The following is a 23,821-nucleotide window of genomic DNA, read 5'->3' as shown; positions in this document are numbered from 1 at the left end:
CTAATGATTTCGGGCTGAAAAACACCTAGCCCAAACACGGCCCATTAGGAAAATAACTGTTTCGGGGGTTTCGGATCGGTTTCGGTTTGGTGCGGTTTGGGTTCGGGCTAACTAACGGTTTGGGCTAACGATTTAGATTCAAGTTGACTAATGGTTTATGGTGTGTAAGAAAAAAAACAAGAAGAAACAATTGAACATCTTACAACAAAAGCGAAAATTATATGGAAAGCAAAGTTGCTATTGGTCAATTTCCATTAAAAAAACCCACCCATTCTATAGAAATCAAGAACCTAGATATTAAGTAGTAAAATGACTATTTGATATTTGAATTCATGCTTAATTTTTTTAATTGTCTATACCAACTACCTAATGGTAATATAATGATTCAAATACTATTTAATGTAAAATTACAAAACGGGTTGTAAACGGGTTATAAGGGTTGCGGTTCGGTTTTTGTTTGGTGTGGGCTCCACAACCCCCAGCCCAATTACGGCCCATTAAGGTTCAGTTAAGGTCGATTCGGGCTATAACGGGCTAGTGCGATTTGGTCTTAACAGTTCGGGCTATAAATTGACACCCCTAGAAATACCTAATTCAAGAGCTGAATCTCTTTGGGACTAGAGGCAAAGCCCTACCATGTATTCAATATATATGAAACCACTACTCGAAGATGCATGTAAGCTGGCCAGAATCATCCTTAGTTTCAAAAAGAAGAAAAAAAATTTTAAATGTTACATCTCAGATCTGACATTGGTCCCAACTAAGGTGGATTGACTCCCAAGTGAGGTCCCGAGTAAGAAGATGATGAAACCTGCAAAAGAAATTAGACGCGGGCCGACTAGGATGCCGGGTAACCGCCTCCGATGGCTAAGTTAATCGAGGATCAGATTAAGATTCCGAGCGAAGTCTGCTAAGAGATTATCCATAAAATGTTTGTGTCCTTACCGAGAGATTGAGATCTTGTTAAATAGTGCGTGAGTTACCTTGCTTAGAACCGACAGGGCCCTACACATTTGCTCGTCTAGCTGTTTATGGGGCGAATCCCCGGTTGGTAGTTTCCATTTGTGTAGGTGTCAGTTTTTGCCCGTGAATACAACATTACTTATTAGCTTTACTTAAATGGGGGCAAGTCCTGATTGAGCTGTCGACCGACGAACCGAGTGATGCGCTGACCTTGTACATGTGTGTGGACACGTGCGAACCTCATTCGTAACAAAAAAAAAAAAAAAAATACAAACGAATTTATAATATCTATATTTTGGGAGATTGAAAAGCATAGTTCAAATTGACAAATGACACTGATGGTGGCGCATACTACAGGAGGGTTAAGAAGAGATTTCCATTCAGGGTAAGAAGAGAGCATTACTAAAGAGAGAAGACAAGAGATACACACAAATGGGCCTCTTCAAAACCAAACCATTATAGCATTGGCTCTTCAAAGTTTCGCAATTTAGTTGAGCCCAATTTCCAACATGGGCCCGGTTATAGGCCCATTTAATAGGAACCACTTAAACTGGCCAGTTGGACCCAAATTTCCATTGGGTTTCAATTTGTTATTGGGCCAATCCAAAACCAAACAATAAAAAAAAGGAAGTTGCCGGTTTTGGTCCAATTTATGGTTGGTCAGGTTCAATTTAAGGATTCTACAAGTTCTATTGCCTCCATCAAGCTAAAATTGCTCAAACCTTCATTGATATCATTGAACAGGGAGTGGAGGTTCGATGTATCAAGTGGGTTCATCTGCAGATTGGGTCATAGTTGATTTCTGGGTTGGTGTCCTGTGAATCCAATCTAATTCAGGAAACCATCTATAATGTATTTCAATCTTTTCATAACACCAAATGAATCAAAATAAAATGAACCTAATGTAAACAAGATCTCTCCAACTGTAATTCACATTCGAACATGGCTTTTATAACCTCAGTAGTGAAAAATACAGGTAACTAGTAGCAAAACAGAGAGATCTCAGAAAATGAAAATGAAAAGAAAAATGTTTAGAGCTTCTCTCCATGAATTGAAAACTCTTTTTTCTATATTTATCTACCTCTGAGTAAGGCTTTCTCTGCAGAATCCATCTCTTCTAATATCCTGGCCTTGCGCTTAGCAGGAATGGGAGCAGAAGGTCCAAAACTAATATAATGCCCAGAGACAGCGTTGAGTGCAGAGTACATATCTCTGAATGAAACTCGACCCAACAATGTTTTCTCTCTCCTGTACTTAGCAACCCATGAATTTGATGTTTCTCTCAGATCAGCAACAGCAGTAGCTACACTTGGGTCATTTTTGTCCATGTTAATTGTGGTTCGTACCTTGTTGATCACCTCCGCTGTTTCCTTCACATAGTCTTCATCTAAAGCTGCTGATGCCGGTGAAACAGGAAAAATCAATGCCGGTGATAAGATTCCGGCGATCAAAGCCACAAATTCTCGCCTACCCTTTTGCTGAACTGATGAAGAAGCATTGGAAATGATGCTAGTAATGGTGGAGGAAGTGGTTTTGGGTCTGAAGCCTCCAATTGATCTTGGTTTGCTACTGGGCGTTATGAGAGTAGGAGAAGACATTATTAGTCTATGATCTTCACTACCGAGGAAAAAGATTATCAGAGAAGAGTCAAGGGAGGAATTTGTTATTGAACAGGGTAGAGAAGGATTTGTAAGGGATGGGAGAGGAATTTATAGTTCGCCACGTAGGCTTATCACCTTATCCAATAGAGATCCAATAAGAAGTTTTGCTTTGCTATCCATCTCTAACAGGGCCTATTCAGCCTTCACTCTCGAGTGAACAGAGAGATCCCGGATCACAGCCTGGTCCAAGGAAAATAATGTGCTCTCATAATACCTTTTGAACCATATAATAGGGGTGGGATTCAGTGTGGGCCCTACTAAAATTTAATTTTTTTATTTTTTTTAAATATTTACTGGTAGATCACGTCATTTTTGTGTGGTGAAAAAGCGTCGGGCCCCCACCACCCGGCCACATGGAACATCGCACCCCCTTTCCAAATCCCTACTGGACGAAGGATTCACGGCGCCTCCATCCCGCGGTGACCGAATGGAAGTGAACCCCACGTCACTTGACTAGAGATGTAGGAACCACAAGCCGAAATCTCCTATTTACTCCACGATTTCAACCATGGAAGCTAGAATCTCGAGGAATCAACTAGGTTCTAGCCAAAATTGAACGGGCCAATTTGAATCCCAAGAAATAGCCGCTCTATTGGATTTGGGTTAAAATAGTACATGGAAAAATCACTCTCAAATCAGCCTACTGTCAATGTTTATCCATGGCTACCATGCAATGAAAAATTGCCTCCTAATCTTCATATTAACATGAGAAAATTGCACTGTCACCCCAAAATGAAGGTTTAAAAGCACTAACACCCCCACTTTATGTTTAAAAAGCACAGAGACCCAAAAATTATTGTTAAATTTATCACTGAAAACATTTAAATCACTGTTTATTTTCAACAATATCCCAATAATAAACATTATCTGAAAGGTTTTCAGTGACAAATTAGACAAATACATCCAATGAAAATCTAATTTTGGGGTCTCTATGCTTATTAAACATAAAGTGGGGGTGTCAGTGCTTTAAAGCCTCCATTTTGGAGTGCCAGTGCAATTTGTTCATGTTAATATGAAGATTAGGGTAAAAATCTAGTACATAATCAATGTCAAATTAACATTAAGATTAAAGCCAAAATTAGGGTCAGGATCTGGCCAAAATCAGATGAATGCTTACTATATTGTTAATGAGGATATAATTTATTTTTATTAATTTTTACAAAACATGATCATGTTTTTAAAATTTGAAACATGTCAAAGTATTCACCCATGTGGATTAGAATTAATTCCTCTCCATATGGGTGGAGGGTCCAGACTCAAATCAAGACCATAATTAGGGTCAAGATCAAGGCCAGAATCAGGGTCAAAATCAAGGCCAAAATCAAGGTCAAGATTTGGGATGGGCCGGAATGGGCTGGGCAGGCCAGAGAGCCAGAGAGTAATCCCAGGCCCGCCCTTGGCCCTAGTTTAGGGTCAAAATCTTTAGCCCAAGCCCTAATCGGGCTCAGCTGCTAGAGCCAAACTTGCACCCCTAGACACAGATGGCTCTTGTACTAGAAATGGGAAGAAGAGAGGTAGAGGGAGAGTTTGGAGTCCTTCTGGTGAATCTGTTGTTGCACAAGCTCGATCCTGTAATGGATTTTCTGCAGCAGCATATGAAATGGAAGCTATCCGTGATGGTTTTTTGTTGGCTAAGTCAGCTAGAGTAGAACACACAGCATACTCCAGGAAATTAAAAACATAGTTTCATGTTTTTATAGATTTGTTTTCCAGCATCTTCCTAGGTCATACAATGTATATGCGGACTTCATAGCTCGACGTCTTTACATGCCCCTAGTTTGTTGTAGATAACTCTTATATCCCCACACTTGCATTAAACTCTCCATACTAACACTTGTCTGAATCTATCTCAAGCCCTAAAAACTCGATAATCAATTCTCCAGCATCAAATATCCACTCTGATATGCACAGCTTGGATAGAGTTGATATTTACAGACATCCTCAGTAACCATCTGCTTTACTTCATGAAGGTTCTGATCAAAATGGTTGCACAACCGTAGTTTCCGTCATAAAAAGGGAATCGCCACCAATCTAATATGTGGTGGCAAATTAATTCCATCCCAAATTAGATTGGTAGTAACCAAATTGATCGATCTTATTTCCAACAGTTGAAGAGCTCTCTGTTCAAGCAAGCCAAACAGCAGAAATAGAAAATGTAGCTAGACTTACTGTCCTGCATTTGGCCTCTGAAACACTACAAGCAATTGACGAAGTAGATACAGAGAAGTGAAGCTTGGATTCTAGCCTTTATTTAGCCTTAAATGAAAGTATGATATACAACAGAAAATAGGAAGGAAAGCCACTACAACACAAACAAAATTGACCACCAAGCACTTGGTCTAAAGGCCACCAAAAATAAGGGAATGATGACAAGTACTCATTGGGATAGTGACTAGTGACTACCATCAAGTATTTGCAACCATTTGCTGAATTGTATTTGTCCCTTCTTCATCTGATGCAGACCGGCTCCCATGCTCAGAAGCATTGGATTTGCCTTCCTCAACCTGCTGTTTTTTACCAGACGATGAGTAATTCTTTCTTCTAACCTCCCTCCGATGTGCCCTCTCAGCCAGTTTTAGGTCTTTAAATCCCTGCTCAAACTTGGCTTCATCCTCAGGGGAGAAGAATACCACATCCATTCCCCCAAGCTCTTCATACATCTTCTCAATCTTGGTCTTCCAAAACAACCCCATCTCCGTGTCCATCTTCTGATAGGGTGTCTTCAGGAGGTACTCATCAATTCCACCAGCCTTGTCAATGCAGCGGAGCGCATGGGTAGTGACTTTGACACGAATGTGTCGGTCAAGTATGTAACTGAAGAGTCGCTTCTCTTGTACATTTGGCTTCCAATTTCGCCTCGACCTGTCCCAGCATCACAAGCAAAATTATAAGTACTATTCTGGAACCCAACTTTATCAGAAAAATACCGATACCGAAGGCTTCATAAAAATTTAAAAACTTAATTAAAGCATTCCACTTAGATCATCCTAAACTCAAGATTAAATTTAAAATTTAAAATTAAATAAAAAGTACAACAAACATTGAATTTCAGAAAGTAATTTGACAACTGGAACCAGTCAAAAACAAAAATCATGAATTTCCACCAATAATACACAAAGATAGTCCCTCTTCTAGTTCTAAAAATTGCCACTATCCTACCTGATGATTAATGAAGGATTCCTCCATCAGCCGTGCGGAAAATAAACTTAATTGACACCCAAACAATGAATGAGGCAGCTCAAATGGTGGCCAAAAAGGGCTACACGCTTTCCATGTCACTCAACCACAATTTAAACCTAGAGGATTCACATCTTTGGCCAATAAGCCATTATCTGCTGGCATTTTTATCAAAATCCTTGAAAAGCCATCATCTAAAAATTATTGACAAACAATGTAATACACACAGAAGTGGACGATGGGCACCATTCAAATGAACAAACTCAGCAGGTCACCTATCTGATTACCATCTGGGTTGGCCTCATCATCACTTCTCAGGTCAAGAAGACCTGCTAAACAAATTGGCATTGAACATCAAATTTTTTTGTCCCTGACGAAGTAACCCCGACAGCATCATCTCAAGGTCTGAATCTGAATCCCACCTACCTCACCAAAACCCCATAACCCAGCTTTCCCCACAATGAATGTATATAAAGGGTATATCATCATTGTGCCAATAATTACTGCTTGTCATCAACAGAACATGCATGCATCCATGCATAGACAGCGAATGAAGGCAAAGGGACACTGCTCTTACAATTTGTGGCAAAAATGTCCTCAAAAGGTTGATGACATATCAATCTTTTAAGGAAACAGAAATTCCCTACAGATCAATCTGATCCTGCCAATCAATTGCATATCAACGCTATATATTCATCCGGGATTTGAAACCTCAAAACAAGCAGTATCATATAAAAGACGGCTAAGAAACATACGGAACTTTCAGCATTCATAAATTCAAACTTCACGTGACCAAAACTAAGGATAATAAAAGTAGAGAAGAGACTAAGGAAAATAAAAGTAGAGAAGAAACTAACTTGTTCCCCCCATCTTCGCTGACCTTGTTGCCAAATTGGATGTGACGACCAGCATAAATCCCTCTCTTGGCTCTCCCCATCACAATCTTGCTATCTGGAAGACACTTCTTCAGTGATTCCTTCACTCCTGGTGCCAAGTTCTCCTCCCCAACCTTCCGAACTATTTTCTTAAATAACTCCTTAGATCTGAAAGACATTTTTTCCCCTTTTTAAGAACTGCGTTTCAGATTTGATCCTATCCCTCACTTCTGTAGCCAATGAACAAAAAAACTTCTTTAGGTTTTCAGATGCACTACTCTCATATGAAACAAAAACTAAAATATGCTTCAGAATGGATTAGAAGAGCCAAAGGAGATTTCGAGTTATGACGCATGTTTACACATGAAGCGCTATGTGAAACAGAACCAGAATTGAAGTCAAACATACTTGACAGAACAGTTAATAACAAATACTTAAAGAAGGGAAACAATAAAATCCTGTGGTGATACTAAAACTATAGCCAGTTAAAATCAGGAAGAAAAAAATAATAATGTCTCAACTGTTCAAGCAAGCTACTTGGTGAAAGGTTACTTTCACCTCAAACAATAATTGAATAATTGTAGACTACACACTAGATAAATTTGATTTTTAAAAGAGACCACTAAAGATATGCTGATATTATGTGTGATGATAGAGTGAGAAGTGGAGGAGCTCTGGGGGTGATACAGATCCGAAGACCAACATCTGCTAGCAGAAGGTCAATAAAGTAATCCAATAGTGAATATAGTTTCCATTTTGTTTTAATAGATATTGTTGGCCAGATAATTTAAAGAGATGTACCGTATCGTATAGGTGATACGCGTCAAATAGTGCAAAAGTGCTTGAAAATGGTTAAAATATACTTACAGAACTAAAGAGTAATATCAATAAATAAGTAAAAACAAATAAATATATATATATATATATATATATATATATATATATATATATTATATATATATATGATAACAAATATCTTACATTAATACTACAGTGAAGAATAATGTATAACCACTTCAAACAAGTGCATTAAATCAATTGTTATAAAAAATAAACAATGTTTCTTCTATGTTGTGATAGTTTATAGCCATGAAGCGTATTTGATGGTGCAAGGGATGATGCTCTAGTCTTAATTAGTTTTTTTGTCCAAAAGTGTGAAAAACCTAGATCAAATGGAATTTTTAGACTCTTGGTTGAGAGTTCTTCATTTTCCCATTAGAATAGGAGTTGTATTGAGTCTGTGGGCGACAATGGTTTTTTATGAAAGTATCAATAGTATTAGTATATATTTAGATGTATCAAGTTATATCGGCTAATACATATTGAGATGTATTAGTACTCCTATGCTGAATATGTCAATGGCATTGAAATGTATCGACCAGATTGTATAATATTGGCCAATAAATTTCAATACAATCTGATACAAGCCTGTTTTGAAAAGATGTATCGTATCGCTTGCGTCCAATAAGACTACGTATGGACCTGTATCATATTGTATTGTATCGCGGGATACTTTAAACCTTGGCTGTTGTCATGATGCAGATCTGAAGACCTAGATCCGCAAGCACAAGGCCAAGGAGAAGCTGTCCAAACAGTACCACAAATAGTAGTAATAGTAAAGTAATCCAATAGTGACCATACATAGTTTGCTCAACAGCTCTTGTATTTTTGGTTGAGCCATGGTTCAATTGGTTCAACTGTTATAACTTCTGGACCAATTTCAGCTAAGGAATCAGCTATTCCTAATTGGTTTCTAGGTTGTAATTGGCCTTTAGAACCTACAAATACCCTAACATTATGGAAAAATAGACCTTCTGAGTTAATCTGATTTCTCCCCAGCAGCTTATGAGTTCTATACTCTGTTAAGATATCAGCTCTAGTGTTTCAAGTCAAGGTTTGGTGTTTAAAGGAAAAGACCTGGGATCCTTGGTAAAATAGAACCTATAAATACCCTAACATTATGGAAAAATAGACCTTCTGAGTTAATCTGATTTCTCCCAGCAGCTTATGAGTTCTATACTCTGTTAAGATATCAGCTCTAGTGTTTCAAGTCAAGGTTTGGTGTTTAAAGTAAAAGACCTGGGATCCTTGGTATTTCAAGTCTACTGTGGCTGTGAATCATGGTGTTTCAAGTACAAGAATCCTGCTATGTTTGAGAATTAGTCCTCCTCTCCATCTTATGGGCTGACCTATTGAAGATCAAGTCCACAAGAAGGTAGGCCGAGATCCAACTAAACCCTCCCCATTGTTTCCCTCTTTTCTCTTTCACTCGAACCCAAGAAGCTACCTCGACAAACCCGTTCCAAGAGCCTTACTTCCCAGAAATCACCACCAGTTTTTTCTCAAACACTCTGGATATCTCCTCACCCACCTAGACCTAAACTCGATTGGAGGCCCTTCCCACTAGCCAAACCCCTAATTCCAGCCCTCTTATGATCAGCAGTCAATCTAAGTTACAAACTGTGGCTAAGGGATTCTAGGCTCTAGGGGTTTTAGGGTTGCAGGGTGATGGAAACCTTTAGGGTTAGGATTTCTTGGAAGAATCCCCTCATATTTAGGGTTTGGCCCAGAATCTTTCAAAAAATAAATAAAATTTATGGGATGCCAATGGGTTCCCAAGAAAGTTGTAGGAAGCTCTAAGGAGGGATATGGGTTGATAGGAAACTTGAGGGAAACTCCTAGGAAAGATATGGGTTGCTCTAATCTAGATGGGAAACAAAAATTCGGATCCTACGGGGTGAGAGGGAAAAGTAAGGGTTTTAACAAAATCTAATTGGGGTGAGATGGCAAACGATCAGGGTTTTGCAAAACCTAAATGGAAAGGAAGAACTTGAGGAATGGATCTTGGGTAAGGTTTTGAAGATCTTGGTCAATATTTGTTTCTTTCTTCTTTTCTTTTCTTTCTTTTTCTTGTTTCAGATCTGCCGTAAGTCAAAATAAAACAAAAGGGGTGGGGGTGAAAGGAAAAGAAAGGGGGAGGGAGAGTGCCACAAGGTACAAGGGGGCTGGGGGAGGGTTTTCTTGCCAGCGCAGAGGAGATAGGGGGCTGGGGAAAGCCTGCAGGGGTGAAGGGAGAGGCTGTGATGGGAGAGGAGGGGTTTCTAGGGCCTGCGCAAGCAGGGAAAGGGGCTTGGGAGTGGTGCGATGGATTTGGGAGGTGAGGGGGCTGTTGCACTAGAGAGAGGAGGTGGGGGAAGGGGATGGAGGCCTGCTGTACTTGGGAGTTGCTGTAATTTGTTGAAGATGCTGGAGCTTGGAGGAAGAAATCTGGAATCTTGAAGAAGTTGCTGAATATGAAGAAGACAATTTATACTCAACTGTGGCCTCCTCAACAAGGCCACGATTCCTAACTCACAATCAATTCTTATTCAAAATAAAACTTAACTTTACAATGAAAGGACTAGGCTATTTATAGCTTACACTAGACTGAAATCTAATTGGGAATCCTTTATAATTTAGGATCTCCCTTGCAATTAATCTCAGCCACCCAAATAAAAGGCTTTAACTTAAAGTAAACAACTAATGGTGTCTTCTTGAAAATAGATTCCCATAAGACACTAGGACTCCAACGTAAGGAAAGGAACTCATGTTGTAATAAAAGACTTACAAGAGTCCTTTAAAGAAACTCCTAAGGACTCAAGAACTCGACTTCAAATTAAAACAAGACTCTTGAAAATCAATAAATAAAATCCTGAAATTTAATTCCAGCAGATATTTAGGGCTGAAAATGACCAAAATACCCCTCTTGGAGGATTCAGCCCGCCCTAGGTGTGGCACTTTGAAGTGGCCTCAGGGCCCACTCCAAGGTTTAGGCCAGGGGTGAACCCTTGTTCACATCAATTCTCCCCTCCTTGAAAACATGCATCTCCTGATGAATGTGATGATCAAATGCTCCTAGTCTAATTCTCCGGTGAACTCTAGAGTGGACGCGCCCCCGCATCTTAAAGCGAGAGGAGGTAGTAGGTGTGTTGATGCTAGTACTGCTCCAAAGACAAAAAACCCTGGAAAAGTGATAGGACATGGGATGTAATCTTCTAGCCTAGGAGCCTTCTTTTCAAAGAACAACAGGGCGTATGACGAAGACATCAAGTCCATGGTTAGAGTAATCAATGATGCCCCTGTAGTCCTTTGAATCCACTGTGCTTCTGCTATGCACTAATGATGTGGTTCCTCCAAGATACCCTTTGAGACCACAGGAGGGGCCAGTGTATCATGGAATCAAGGCTGGTGCTTCTCTGGAACTCGTGGGCAGCAACTCTTTAACTTCAATATCAGGTGGTCTTCAAGTAGAGAAATTACTTTCTTAGGCATGTCTTAGATGGTGTTCTTGCTTTGACCATGTTCCTGTACTTCTTGGAGGCATTCTCTGCATCTCTTATGACCTGGTCTTCAAGGGCTAGGGCCTCCTCCTAGTCTTCCACGATTTTTACCTTATGGTCTTTTTAGAGCTCTTTTGTCATTACTGTAAAAGGCATGGGCAGCAACACTGTACCTTCTAGTCTTCTACTATCTCATCAAGATCCTAGTGGATGTCCGAGTGTCCCCCTTCATCAAAGATGTTTTCTTGGGCTGCTTCTAGAAGTAGGCAAGGTACTTCTTCTGGAGGAATTTGTTAAGGAATCTGGAAACTTGTAGCTTCCCTTCTTGGAGGGCACTTTCTGGCAAAGTGACCCCTTTCATAATAGTTGGTGTAGCATGTCCTCTTTTAGTCTAGTCAAAGAGGTTGCAAAAAATTTGAGGAAGTATTGGTGGATGGTGGGTCCCTCCTATACTCAATTCTCTGATTGTTGTGTAACCATTAATCACAACCACCCAAAACAATAATACTTAAGGAGGCCTTCTCGGGTGAAGGTAGATGATTCCGGGACCTTTTATTATCTTCAAACAATCGATTGTCATACTTGAGTTTGTTGATATGATTACCCCAATGTCTTGCTCCTCTCTACCAATCCTCTTGGTTTCTTCCATCAGATTTTGCAAACTTTTGGTGGTACTGTTGTTGGACATAGTGGATTTGTTGGTATTGCCTAGTTGATGCTCGTGGGAAGAATAGATGGCTTAAAGCCTCTGCCATATCCTCCCAAGTGTTAGGTTCAATTAGGGCTGCAACTGAGCCGGGCTTTTGCAATCCCAAGCCCAGCCCTATATGTTCTAATTTGAGCCCATTCTTGCCCTGACCCTAGTTCAAGGCCAAGGATTATTGTCCCTAGCCCTAAGCCCTAGAGGGCCAAGCCAAGCCCATTCCCGCCCTAATTGGGCCGGGTCGGGATGGGTTGGCCCTGGTTGGCCCTAATTGGCCCTGACCCTGATTGGCCATGATTAGCCTTGACCCTGATTGGCCTTGTCCCTAGCCCTAATTGGCCCTAATTAGCCTTGATTGACCCTATCCCTGACCCTAATTAGGCTTGTACCTGGCCCTGATTGACCCTATCTTGGCCGTAGCCTTAATTGGCCATATTCTTGGACCTAAAATAACAAATGTAAATTCATAAAAAAATAATAATAATAATAATAATAAAAATAAAAGTATCATAAGTAAATTAAAAATAAAATTTATAGAAATATAAGATGATTCAAGCTCATACAAAATGATAAAATAATCAATAAGTTGATAGTGTTGCTTTAAACATAAATAAATCCATACTCCATAATTCTATATTGATCTCTGAAAGTCTCTCATTGCTTTGATGATGGAAATTGAAAACCTCTCCCATTACTTTGGTGATGGAAATTGAAAACCCCTCCCATTGATATCCTTATTCAACAAAAAAAAAAAAAAAAAACATAGCTATTTGTCCTTAATAAGTTGCTCTTTTTTCTTTTCTTTTTTTCCTCCTCTAAAATATCACATTGGAGGCAAAAGAAAGATATCAATATTTATGATGAGAGTTTGGGGTGTAGATTTGTTAGATATTAATTCTCTAAATACTAGCTTTTATTATTTATAGTATATTATCTAACCTTAGTCCAAAAAAAAAATCAATGATTTTTTGGAACTAAAAATGACTTAATTCGAAAAATAAAAATTATCTTAAAAATAATATAAAAAATCAACTCATAGTCTAATATTATCAAAATGACTGAAGGTCAAAGTCAAGACTTATAGTTATATCAATGTTAATGTGAAGATTAGGGTAAAAATCTAATACATGATCAGGGTTAAATTAACATTAAGACTAGAGACAAAATTAAGGTCAGGATCGGGCCAAAATCAAGTGGATGCTTACTACATTGGTAATGAAGATATAATTTATTTTTATTAATTTTTTTACAAAATATGATCATGTTTTTAAAATTTGACAGGTGTCAAATTTTCACCCATGTGGATTATAATTAATTCCTCTCCATATGGGTGGAGGGTCCAGACTTGAATCAGGGCCAAAATCATGGGCCTAGATCAAGGCCAAGATTAGGGCCAATATCAGAGCCAAGATCAGGGCCTAAATAGGGCCAAAATCAGGGCCAAGATCAAGGTCAGAATCAGGGCCAAAATCAGCGCCAATCAAGGCCAAAATCGGATTTTGCTTGGTAGTTGGCACTGCTCCAAGCAGTGAACGACCAAGATTTAAAATTAAGAGTTAAATTAAATCTCTACTATTCATTATTAGCATATGCACAAAACACCAACTTAACTTAAGTAAAAATAAACCATTTTTGTTTCAAACGAACCAAACCATATGAGGTTCAACTCGAACAAACCAACATCAATTTTTCATTTTAAGGGTGGTACGACGTCAGGCGGTGGTGGTGGAACGGTATCCAACGTCAGCTATGTTGGGACCAAGCAGTGATGGTTTTTGCAGGACAGGAAAATCGGTTTAACAGCAACAAAGGTACCATCTTGAAGCTTTCCCTTGTAAACAGTCCCATAACCACCTTGTCCAATCTTCAAGGAAGGGGAGAAATCCTTGGTAGCTTTGTAAATTTCCATCGTTTGGGTCGAATTATAGGATTTGCCATAGATCCCAAGACTGGAACGACGTCTTTTTTCGCTAATAGCAACTAAATAAAAATTAAAACAGTAAGCCAAACGTTCTAATCTATCTTAATAAACCAAAAGTTTTAATCTATCACCATACTGATAAGCCAACAGTTCTAATCTATCTTGATTTTTCATAATTTTGCATTGACCAATAAATTGTAAGTAACAATAACCAATTTACAGGAAAAGGAAGATGCCCAGTTGCCCACAAGTCCTCAGTGTTTAGAGTTTGGTTTCAAATCATCAAAAAAAAAAATCTATGTTAAGAGAGATTTTGAGCTTGAACCCAAAAGAATTGGGGCATCAAATCTTCCAAAAAGAGAACAAGAAAAGAAAGGGGGAGAATCCAGATAAAGGAGACATGAATATCCCCCAACCCCCACTAAGAAAGAAAACGGGAGAAAAAACTGAGTTTGTTTGGAACTCCCATAGGTTTTGAAGGTGTAAATGTGAACAGAAAGAACAAAGTAAATTACTGGAAGGATCTTTAGATGATGTCGGTTCTGGTGGACTAAAGCATGCATGAACTAAGGACTTTAGCTACCGATTTGACGGCATTCGCCAAAGGATTTCTGTTGGAAGAGGAATTCTTAACAGAAGAAAAATCGGAATAAGGAGAACTTCCAGAGAATTCCGATGTAGTTATCCGGCTTACCCCGAACAGAGAGCTCTTCTTGCTGGCGTGCGAATAAGCCGGACTTCCCACCATGTCTGAAATGGCGGTGGAGGCTCTAGCTAACACTTGAGCAAGACAATAAACAAATAAATCCTTCGAAATCAACCCATTCCATTCGTATATGGAATGATTGCAGTTCAGCTGGTAAATGAAAACAAAGGATGTTAGAAGAGCATGAAAATGGTGGTGGTGCTGCCGGCAGTGGATCTCGGAAAACTTACCTCCGCTCAGCTTCATGAAAAAATGATGTTGGTTTGGTTTGAGTTGAACCTCATATGATTCAGTTCGTTTGAAATAAAATCGGTTTACTCTCACTTAAGTTGGTATTTTGTGCACATGCTAATAATGAACAGTAGAGATTTAATTAATTCTTAACTTTAAATCTTGGTCGTTCACTACTTGGAGCGGTGCCACGAGGCACTGCTTCCAAGCAAAATCCGCCAAAATCAAGGCTAGAATCAGGGCCAAGATTAGGGCCAAAATCGGGGACGAGCCGGGATGGGCTGGGCGGGCCAGAGAGTAATCCCAGGCCCGCCCTTGGCCCTAACCCGCCCTTAGGGCCAAAATCTTTAGCCCAAGCCCTATTCTGGTTCAAGGTGGGCTTAGGTCGGGTCACGGTCGCCAAGGCCAAACTTGCACCCCTAGGTTCAATACCTTCATACCTCATTTGCCTCCTTAGGTGGTTCCACTATTCACGGGCACATCCCACCAACAGATTACACGCAAACCCCATCTTGCCATTCTCTGATAAGTAGTGCCCATCAAAGTACTTGTGATTTGAACAATTGAAACACCCCCCCCCCCCAAAAAAAAAGGGGGGGGATAAAGCCTAGACCAGGCTCAATTCAAAGTTGACCGAATGCCCCAGGGGTACTTTGGTCATTTTCAAGCCCTTTTAGGGGCCCAAGAAAAGTCTGTTTAGAATCCCCTCGATCCAAGAGTCATGGAATTTTCCAAGATGGGTTCTTTTATTTGAGTCTTGAGGGAATCTATTTTACACGAGATTCCATTAGATCTTTAAATATTTACTTGGACAGTTGAGATTATTTGTAAGCAAATCCTAATATATAAAGGAAACCCACTTAGGGTTAGTCTTTTAGTAGGCTATAAATAACTTATCTGTTCTTTTTAATTCTCAAGGCTGGATTAATAAAATTACTGAAAGAATTGCAGCCAAGAAGGTGGGGCAGGATCTTTTTGAGGAGGACCTTGCAGATATCAAGAGTTCTCTGATCTTTATCAGTCTGTCCTGCAATTCCAGCAAGAAGTCCAGCAATCTTTCACTTCCAGATTCTGCAAACAAGTGAGTTGAACCCCTGCCCAACCCCAGCCCTAATCTTTCTTCTTTCTCTTCTTCCCCCATACCCTGTGGCTCCGATTACTTGCTGTTTCAGACCAAGAAAACAACAAGGACTTCCAAGAACCTTGCTGTCCCACCTTGGCAGCAGCCAAGAAACCCTACTCCCACCCTTGCAACAACACCTAGACCCCTCACCCCTCCCCCACCTCCACAAACCCTATGGCACACTCTTTCCCCCGGTTTTTATTTCAGTTTTTTTATTTTTTGGTTCTTGCGGCAGTTGTGAAACAGCCGGGGAAAAAGAAAAAAAAAAAGGAGGAAGAAGAAGAAAAGAAAAGAAAGAAGACTGAAACAGAAGCAAAGATACTAAAAATAAAAAAGAAGAAGAAAGAAACAGAAAAGAACCAAAGCAGAAAAAGAACACAGAACAAAGAAACAAAAAGAAAGAAAAAAGAGAGAAAATTGCAAGAAACCTACCCTTCCATTCCCCTTCCATTATTCCCTGAGTTCTTCCTTTCACTTTAGGTTTTGCAAAACCCTAATCTTTTATCATCCCACCCTTCCCAGGCAATTTTAGGTTATTACCCTTTAACAACCCACAGCTCTACCATAATTCCAAATTGTTTATCCCTTTTCCCAAACCCTCCCCCTACCTAATCGCAGGCTTCTCTTCCCTTTCCTTTTCCCAGTTAAACCCAACCCATCAAGGTTTTGTTAATTGGGTTTTCCCATAAAATTTTAGATTGATCTTTTCCCTCCCATATCAATTTTAAAAAAATCTTACCCTACCATAATGATCCAAAGTCTCCCCATGGGAATTTAGTAAATGGCTAAATTTACCCTAACAACCCACATAATTTTAGAATCAGTTGCAGGAAGATTATAGGCAAACCCTCAATTTTAGGGAGTTCTTCCAAGAAACCCAAACCCTAAAATTGAGTTTGCATCAATTTGTCTATAGACCATACACCCACTCATATCAAATTTGAAGATCATCGACCCCATCATAAGTTCCCATCTCTAAAGGCCATTGTGGTTGCCTTATCCCTCTATGCATATAATGGAGGTAATCTCTTGTTGGTTCCTCCATGGCTTTGACTACCATTGCTTCATCTATCTCTAGTTGCTGATGGTTCTTGGAGTGTTGATGCTTGAACTTGCTGGAACTGTTGCTCTAATACCAAATGATGGAATCCCAATTTTAGGGTCAGGGTATCTTGGAAGAATTCCCTAAATTTTAAGGTTTGCCGAAAATCTTCCAGGAAATAAAAAAAAAATTTTATGGGATGTCTATGAGTTTCCAAGATAGTTGTGGGAAGCTCTTAGGAAGGATAGAGGTTGATACGAAAGTTGTGGGGAACTTTTCGGAAAGATATGGGTTGCTCTGATCTAGATGGGGATTGAAAGAAAAGACTAGAAAATAAAATTGGGATCCTATGGGGTGATAGGAAAAAGTTAAGGTTTTAACAAAATCTAATTGATGAGGACTGGGAAAAGATCAGGTTTTGCAAAACCTAAATGGAAAGGAAGAACTTGAGGAATAGATCTTGGGTAGGGTTTTGAAGATCTTGGGCGATCTTTCTTTCTTTCTTTCTTCTTTTCTTTTCTTTCTTCATCTTGTTTCAGATCTGCCGCAAGTCAAAATAAAACACCCGTGGGGTAGGGGGGTGTTGTTAGGAGAGGCTGCAATGGGAGGGAAGGGGTTTCTAGGGCCTGCGCAAACAGGGAAAGGGCTGAGTGGTGCGATGGCTTTGGGAGGTGAAGGGGATATTGCAGTAGAGAGAGGCGATGGGGTAAGGAGATTGGAGCCTGCTGTACTTAGTAGAGAGTTGCCGTAATTTCTTGAAGATGCTAGAGCTTGGAGGAAGATAGCTGGAATCTTGAAGAAGGTGCTGAATTTGAAGAAGACTCTCAATTTCTACTCAACCATGGCCTCCTCAACAAGGCCACGATCCTTAACTCACAATCAATTCTTATTCAAAATGAGACTTAACTTTACAATGAAAGGCTATGCTATTCACATAGCCTAATCTAAAGTCTCAAATCTAACTGGGAACCCTTTATAATTTAGGATCTTCCTCACAATTAATGTCAGCCACACAAATAAAAGACTTTAACCTAAACTAAACAACTAATGGAATCTTCTTGCAAATAGATTCCCCTAAGACACCAGTACTCCAATTCAAGGAAAGGAACTCCTTTTGTAAGACTTACAAGAGTTCTAACGACTCAAGAAATCAACTTCAAATTAAAGCAAGACTTCTAAACAAGACTCTTGAAAATTAAGAAATAAATTCCAAAATTGACCAAAGTATCCCTCTTGGAGGGTTCAGCCAGCCATAGGTGTGGCACTTTGGAGTGGCCTTGGGGCCCACTCTAGGGTTTCAGCCAGACGGTGAACCCTTTTTTACATCACTGGGTCATGGGACAGGGTTTGAATTAGGCTATAGGTTTAGGGCTTTCAAACCAAAAATCTGAACCTTAATATTTCCAGTTTCAGATAGGGAATTTTAGGGTTCCAAGTTCTAACAGCAACCTATGTAATAAAAATTCACAACCTGACGAACTAAATATTAGCATATATACAGTTTCAAACTTGTAGAATCCTTGCCATTTAACTGTGTGAAAATAAATTTGGAGCCCAGTAGCAATCCCAATCACAAACTAACTAGATGCAGAACAAAAAATAGCAGAGTAATTAGCAGAAATATAAATAGATAAATAAACATATAAAATCTGACATTAATGGTGAATGAGGTAAAATAGCATACTTTCAAGTGGGAAACCATCGAGCAAAACCCATTTAAACTATACCCGCCCATTTCTGAAAACCCGACTAATCAAAAACTCCAAAACTCCCACAAAGAAGAGTTCAGACAAGCTGAAAAGAAACCACTAAAGCCTTCTTCTTGATGAATCGGAAGGATGGACAAATACCATTACTAGTATCTGCCATTAAAGCTGCACCAGAGCTGTAGATTCAATCAATTTCAACTTCAATACGTCATTGATTGCCTCTCTCCCCAAGTCTAGTTCAGAAAATTTCAGAGTTCACTAATACGAAGAAGAACAATAGCATCATCTGCCAACCCCACTGACCCTTCTTTTTCTTCTTCTTCTTCTTTTCTTTTTTTTTTTTTTTTTTTTTTTGGGGGGGGGGGGGGGGGGGGGGGGTTGAAGAACCCCACTTACTTCACACAGATAAAGATGCAAGGTAACCTCAAGTTTCAGCAAGACCTAGGTTACACTAATTGGTGGCAAACAGTCCAGCACTGTCAGTTTGGTTATCTAGTTTTAATCTAGGGTTCAGGGAGGATATTATATAGTAGATACAAGTACAATAAAAGAAACCTAAGATTTCCACATTCCATACTTTGTGGAGCACTGACACACAAGGATTAAAGACGGACGATCGATCATTGATTTAAGAGACGCGGGAGATGTATCGTCTAGCTAACGTATTTTAGTGTAATTCAATGGAGAAACGTATCGAAATGTATCGTATCGGTTGGATCAAATACGGATACATATCGGCTAGTATCGCATGGTATCGTGGGATACTTTAAACCTTGCTGACACAGAACTCCAAAGATGGGTTTTCCAGCAAAATAAAGATAAATAAGCCTACACATTCCATATCATAAACAGATAAAATTAGATGCTTCATTCCCTCTCTTTTGTTTCCAGACAACAAAAAACAATTTTCAGGAGATTCAAAATCTTAACTAGCTTGTTAAAGTACAGCTGCTACCAGAGTCAGAAAGCGATGTGAATGAATATTAACGAACAGAAAACTAATTAGACAGGGGAAGAAAGACAAAGCAAATAAGAATAACGAGAAAGCTTTACATTCTTATTAAAACTAAATAATAATACAGGTGAATCCGTAACTTCTTTGAACAAAAAAGGTGAATATCTGAGGTCTTCTGCAACTATTTACCCGTCAAAAGTAAATGAGAAACAGATTTATTCCCAGATGGAGGAAGTTAATATGATTTGAGCAGTCTCGGATTTCTAATATTTAACCAATCAAAGTGTTTGGTTTTCGAGACTAAGAAATTCAAAGCTCCTTTTTTTTTTTTTTTTTTTTTTTGAGTTTTTTACATATTACACACTATAATGGGGGTGAAACTCTGGGTACCTCATTATAGTGGCCTAAATTACATGGCAATCACTTGCAAAATTACAAGTTTCCCATTGTTAAACTTTCATCCAATATTCTATTAAGTCACATGGCAAATGACCATATTGCCCTCAGTGGAGTACAATGACATAACTACCCCCATGTACATCATTTTAAATTTAAAAGTTAAATTACTAAAATGCCCTTTGGAGGGTAAATTATGTAACTACCCCCATGCTTATTCACTTTAACCCTTTCTTCATTTACATGATCCTCTCCCTTACTCTCTCCACCCACAACAAGTCATCATCTCCGGGACGACCACCAGCAAGTCATCTTCTTCGGCGATTCTTAGCTCCTCTATAATTTCCCTAATTTCTTCAATTATTTTAATCATTGGTCTTGTTTTACTTTTTTTCATCTTCTGCAATTTGTAATTCTCTTCCACATCCAAAACCCTAAAGTGTTTTAGTTTAAGAGGTTAAGTTTGCCTTCTACTTATCTAGTCTGGTGTTGAGCGAAGTATAGTTTATGTTCTTTAAATATTCCTTTACATCTGAGTTATAGCTACAAATGGTTTAGTTAGGAGCAGAACTGTTGAAATCGAGTCCATTTCACTCACCAATAGAAACTAGTACGTTAAAGGGAGGCTAGAATGCGAAAAGGTATGAGATGGGTTTTTACGGATTTAAACTCGGGGTTATGGTTTTGGGTATTGCAACCTCAAATGGGTTGTCATGTTTTTCTTATATTCGAGATCTACTCCACTTAGGTTTTAAAGATTTCGTGGGAATTTCATGGTTACAGGGTTCTGCTCCTTTAGTTGGGGAAACAACACAAGAAAGTTAATCCAACCCTATGCCCTAGCGATGGAGTTTGGCAATAACGATCATCACCCATAGAGGGCGTGTGCAAGCAACCGAGAAAAAAGGGATTTTCACAACTTGTTGTGGTCATCACCAAAGATGATGACTTGGAGAGAGTGTACATGAAGAAGGGGTTAGAGGTTGACCACAAAAAGAAAAAGAGGTTACAATAAAGAGAGTGAGTGAATAACCATGGGGGTAGTTAAGTAATTTACCCTTTAAAGGGTATTTGAGTAATTTAACTCTTAAATTTAAAATGAGGTACATGGGGGTAGTTATGTTATTGTACTCCACTGAGGGCAATATAGCCATTTTCCATGTGACTTAACAGAATCATGGTAAAAAAATGGCCAAATTTTTGGTCATTTCGGTGAGTGGCAAAATACTTTTTGGACCGAAACCGAATCGACCCAAATATCGGCGATATCTTGCCAAAAAATGATTTTTCATGGCAATTTTATGCCGGACTGGCGAATATCGCCAAAAATGTCGAAGGTCCATCAATCTATGACCACCATACACCACCACTCTTCGTCATTGCTTTGATTTGTCTTCCTCCATTGTTAACGATGAAGCTTTAATCAAGAGCACTAATGGGTATTTTGAAGGATTGACTTTGCAAGTGCGGCGTGGATCTTGTCTTCGAGAATTTCACCCATGTGTTGTGGCTGGGATCTTGCCTAAGGAAAACGTAAATTGATATTCGTCTTCTCCCTTACCTGCGCTTATGAACCCTATCCGTATTCTCTGATAGCATGGCACGAAGATCTCTGCAACTCATCTTCTCCGGATTCACACATTAGGTGGTGGCGCTTTTTAGACTTACAAATCTTCTTCTCTCTACTTCACCCAATATCTGCATCTTGTCTTCTACACTTCACTGGCGGCCATCCTTTGCTTAACAGTTGGGAGCTCTGATCATAGATCTAATCAAGTGATGGGTATTAACTAGTGTTCCCCCAGAGTGAAAAGTTTTGACAAAATTTTGACCCCATTTCGAGGGGTATTTTAGGTCATTATGAGCCCAAATTTGGTGGCTAACCTAATTTCATTCCAATAAATATAATGGGACTTGAAAATTTTGAATTATTTATTATAAATTCTTCCATGCAAATTCTTCTCCCTAGTCACAATTGGCATGTTACCTTATTAGGCCTAAATCATTAGGACATAATAGAAAAGATTGTCTATTGACCTTGAAAATTCCCCTACAAAATCCCTTCATATTTTAACTTGTTTCCATAAATTCTTCCATGCATTTCTCCTCACTAATCACATTTGGCATGTTGCCTTTTTAGGCCTAAATCATTGGGATATAATTGATAAGATTGCCTATTGATCTTAAAGATTTTGCTACAAAATATCTTCTTAATTCGAATTATTTCCATAAGTTGTTCCATATAGATTCACCTCCCTAACCACATTTGGCACATTGCCTTTTGAGGCTTGAATCAATGGGACAGAATTGGTAAGATTATTTGTTGACATTGAAAATTCCGCTATAGAATTGCAAGCGAAATTGCCTAAAAATCACGAGAAATTGCCAGAAAATTTAATGAAATTGAGATATCGGCGATATTGATTGATTCGGCGATTTTTTGTTAGACATCGCTGATAATTAGTTGGTTTCGGTTTCGTTCAAAGAAAAAGTTCACCAGTTGGCAAACCGGGCAAAATTCTCGAAATTCTCCATATTTCGGGTGAATTTTGCCTATTTTACCATGGTATTAACCAATTCTTCTCTCAGCTTCAAATTATAGCTCCGAATTATCACCAGAAATGACGGCAAAATTCGCCGGGTTCGCCAAGTGAAACTTGGCACCTTGAACAGAATCTTGGATGAAAGTATAATAGTCTGCAACTTGTAATTTTGCAGTAGTGAGTGACATGTAATTTAGGCCACCTTAGTGAGGTATAGAGTTTCACCCCATTATAGTGTGTAAAATGTAAAAAACTTCCCTTTCTTTTTCTCTGGTAAGATTCGATTTCTTTTCTCCAGTGAAAACTGTTTTGCCATGAAATGTTATTGCATTCTTGCAATCAAACAGCTAGTTATATCTCTGAATTAAAAAGATTAAAACAGATCAAAAAGGAACCCAACTTCATGATTGAATCATTCCCTCATTGTCTACGAGATTCTGGATAAGGTTATTTTCAGGGTAAATGAAAACATATCAAACGCAAATTTAGCAAAAAAACAACAAATAAGAAAGATCAGGTACCGATATAAGAAATATTGGATTCCGTTTTGATCTGTTCTTCCTCAGCAGCAACCAAAAGAAATCAAAAAAAAAAAATAGAAAATGGGGAAGAAAAAAAATTACATACCTTCTGTAGACGACGGTAAGCAGCAAAGGGACAAAGCAATCTTCCCCTGATTTCTTGTGCAGAAGAAGCAACGAACAGAACAAAGATGAAGAAATCGGTATTCTTTAAGCTCCTTTGTTCTATCTCTGACACAAAGACACAGAGAAACCAGAAGAACCCTTCGAAGAAGTTGGAGACAGGGAGAAACAGGTTGGAGTTGGACGTTGGAGGGAGGACGGGGGGGTGGAAGGGGGGGGGGGGGGGGAAAGAACCCCCCCCGCCTTCCCCTAAACCCGGCCCCCCCGTACCAAAAAAAAAGGTAAAAAGGAAAAAACCATATTAAAAAAAAAAAAAATGTTTGTTTGTTTGGGGGGGTGGGGACCCCCTCCTCCCTTGCCTCTTTTCCAAAATACTCTTTTTCCCCCACAATATTACAACTTATACACCATAAAAAAAAAAAAAAAAAAAAAAAAAAAAATTTTTTGATGGGAAAAACTTAGGTGGAAACTTGGGAAATTTCGAGGAAACCGAGGACTTTTTCGCACAAGTTTCGACATCAGTTTCGACAGGTTTTAGAGACTATTTTGGGGTGGAATTCTGGATTTAAGCTAATTAGTGTATAAAGAACACATTGGCACATGCATTTTAGTAAAAAATCAATGTAAATATGTCTTTTAAATTACATAACATTAATGTAAAGATGACCGAGAAGTACACAATAAAGTTAACTATACTTAAGCAAATAAGCATAACATTCAACATGAACATATTAACTCTAAGCTCTAACTTCTAACTTTTAAGTTCAATTCGAAGTATCAAATAAACTCTTAAACATCGATACAATGTAACTAGTAATAAAAATAAATGGGAAGTACAACTCACTAAGTCGGG

At 38.9% G+C, this 23,821-nt stretch overlaps 2 protein-coding genes across 2 annotated transcripts; both read right to left on the bottom strand.

Moving 5' to 3' along the window:
• Positions 1-1,876: 1,876 nt before the first annotated feature.
• On the bottom strand, positions 1,877-2,652 carry PSB27 (photosystem II family protein). Its single transcript, XM_089168589.1, has one exon. It carries the CDS (start codon positions 2,559-2,561, stop codon positions 2,037-2,039), a length of 525 nt encoding a protein of 174 aa, XP_089024715.1. The 5' UTR covers positions 2,562-2,652; the 3' UTR covers positions 1,877-2,036.
• Positions 2,653-4,688: 2,036 nt separating this feature from the next.
• On the bottom strand, positions 4,689-23,158 carry LOC149004592 (uncharacterized). Its single transcript, XM_089169527.1, has 3 exons — positions 22,952-23,158; positions 6,659-6,906; positions 4,689-5,486 (listed from the first exon to the last, which is right to left on the bottom strand). Exons 2-3 carry the CDS (start codon positions 6,853-6,855, stop codon positions 5,030-5,032), a joined length of 654 nt encoding a protein of 217 aa, XP_089025653.1. The 5' UTR covers positions 6,856-6,906; positions 22,952-23,158; the 3' UTR covers positions 4,689-5,029.
• Between the last annotated feature and the right edge of the window lie 663 nt (positions 23,159-23,821).

The sequence above is a fragment of the Hakea prostrata genome, chromosome 9 (genome assembly GCF_041222555.1).
Source record: "Hakea prostrata isolate BN-2017 chromosome 9, UWA_Hpros_2, whole genome shotgun sequence".
Classification (NCBI taxonomy): Eukaryota; Viridiplantae; Streptophyta; class Magnoliopsida; order Proteales; family Proteaceae; genus Hakea; species Hakea prostrata.
This window is presented reverse-complemented; position numbering and strand designations above follow the sequence as displayed.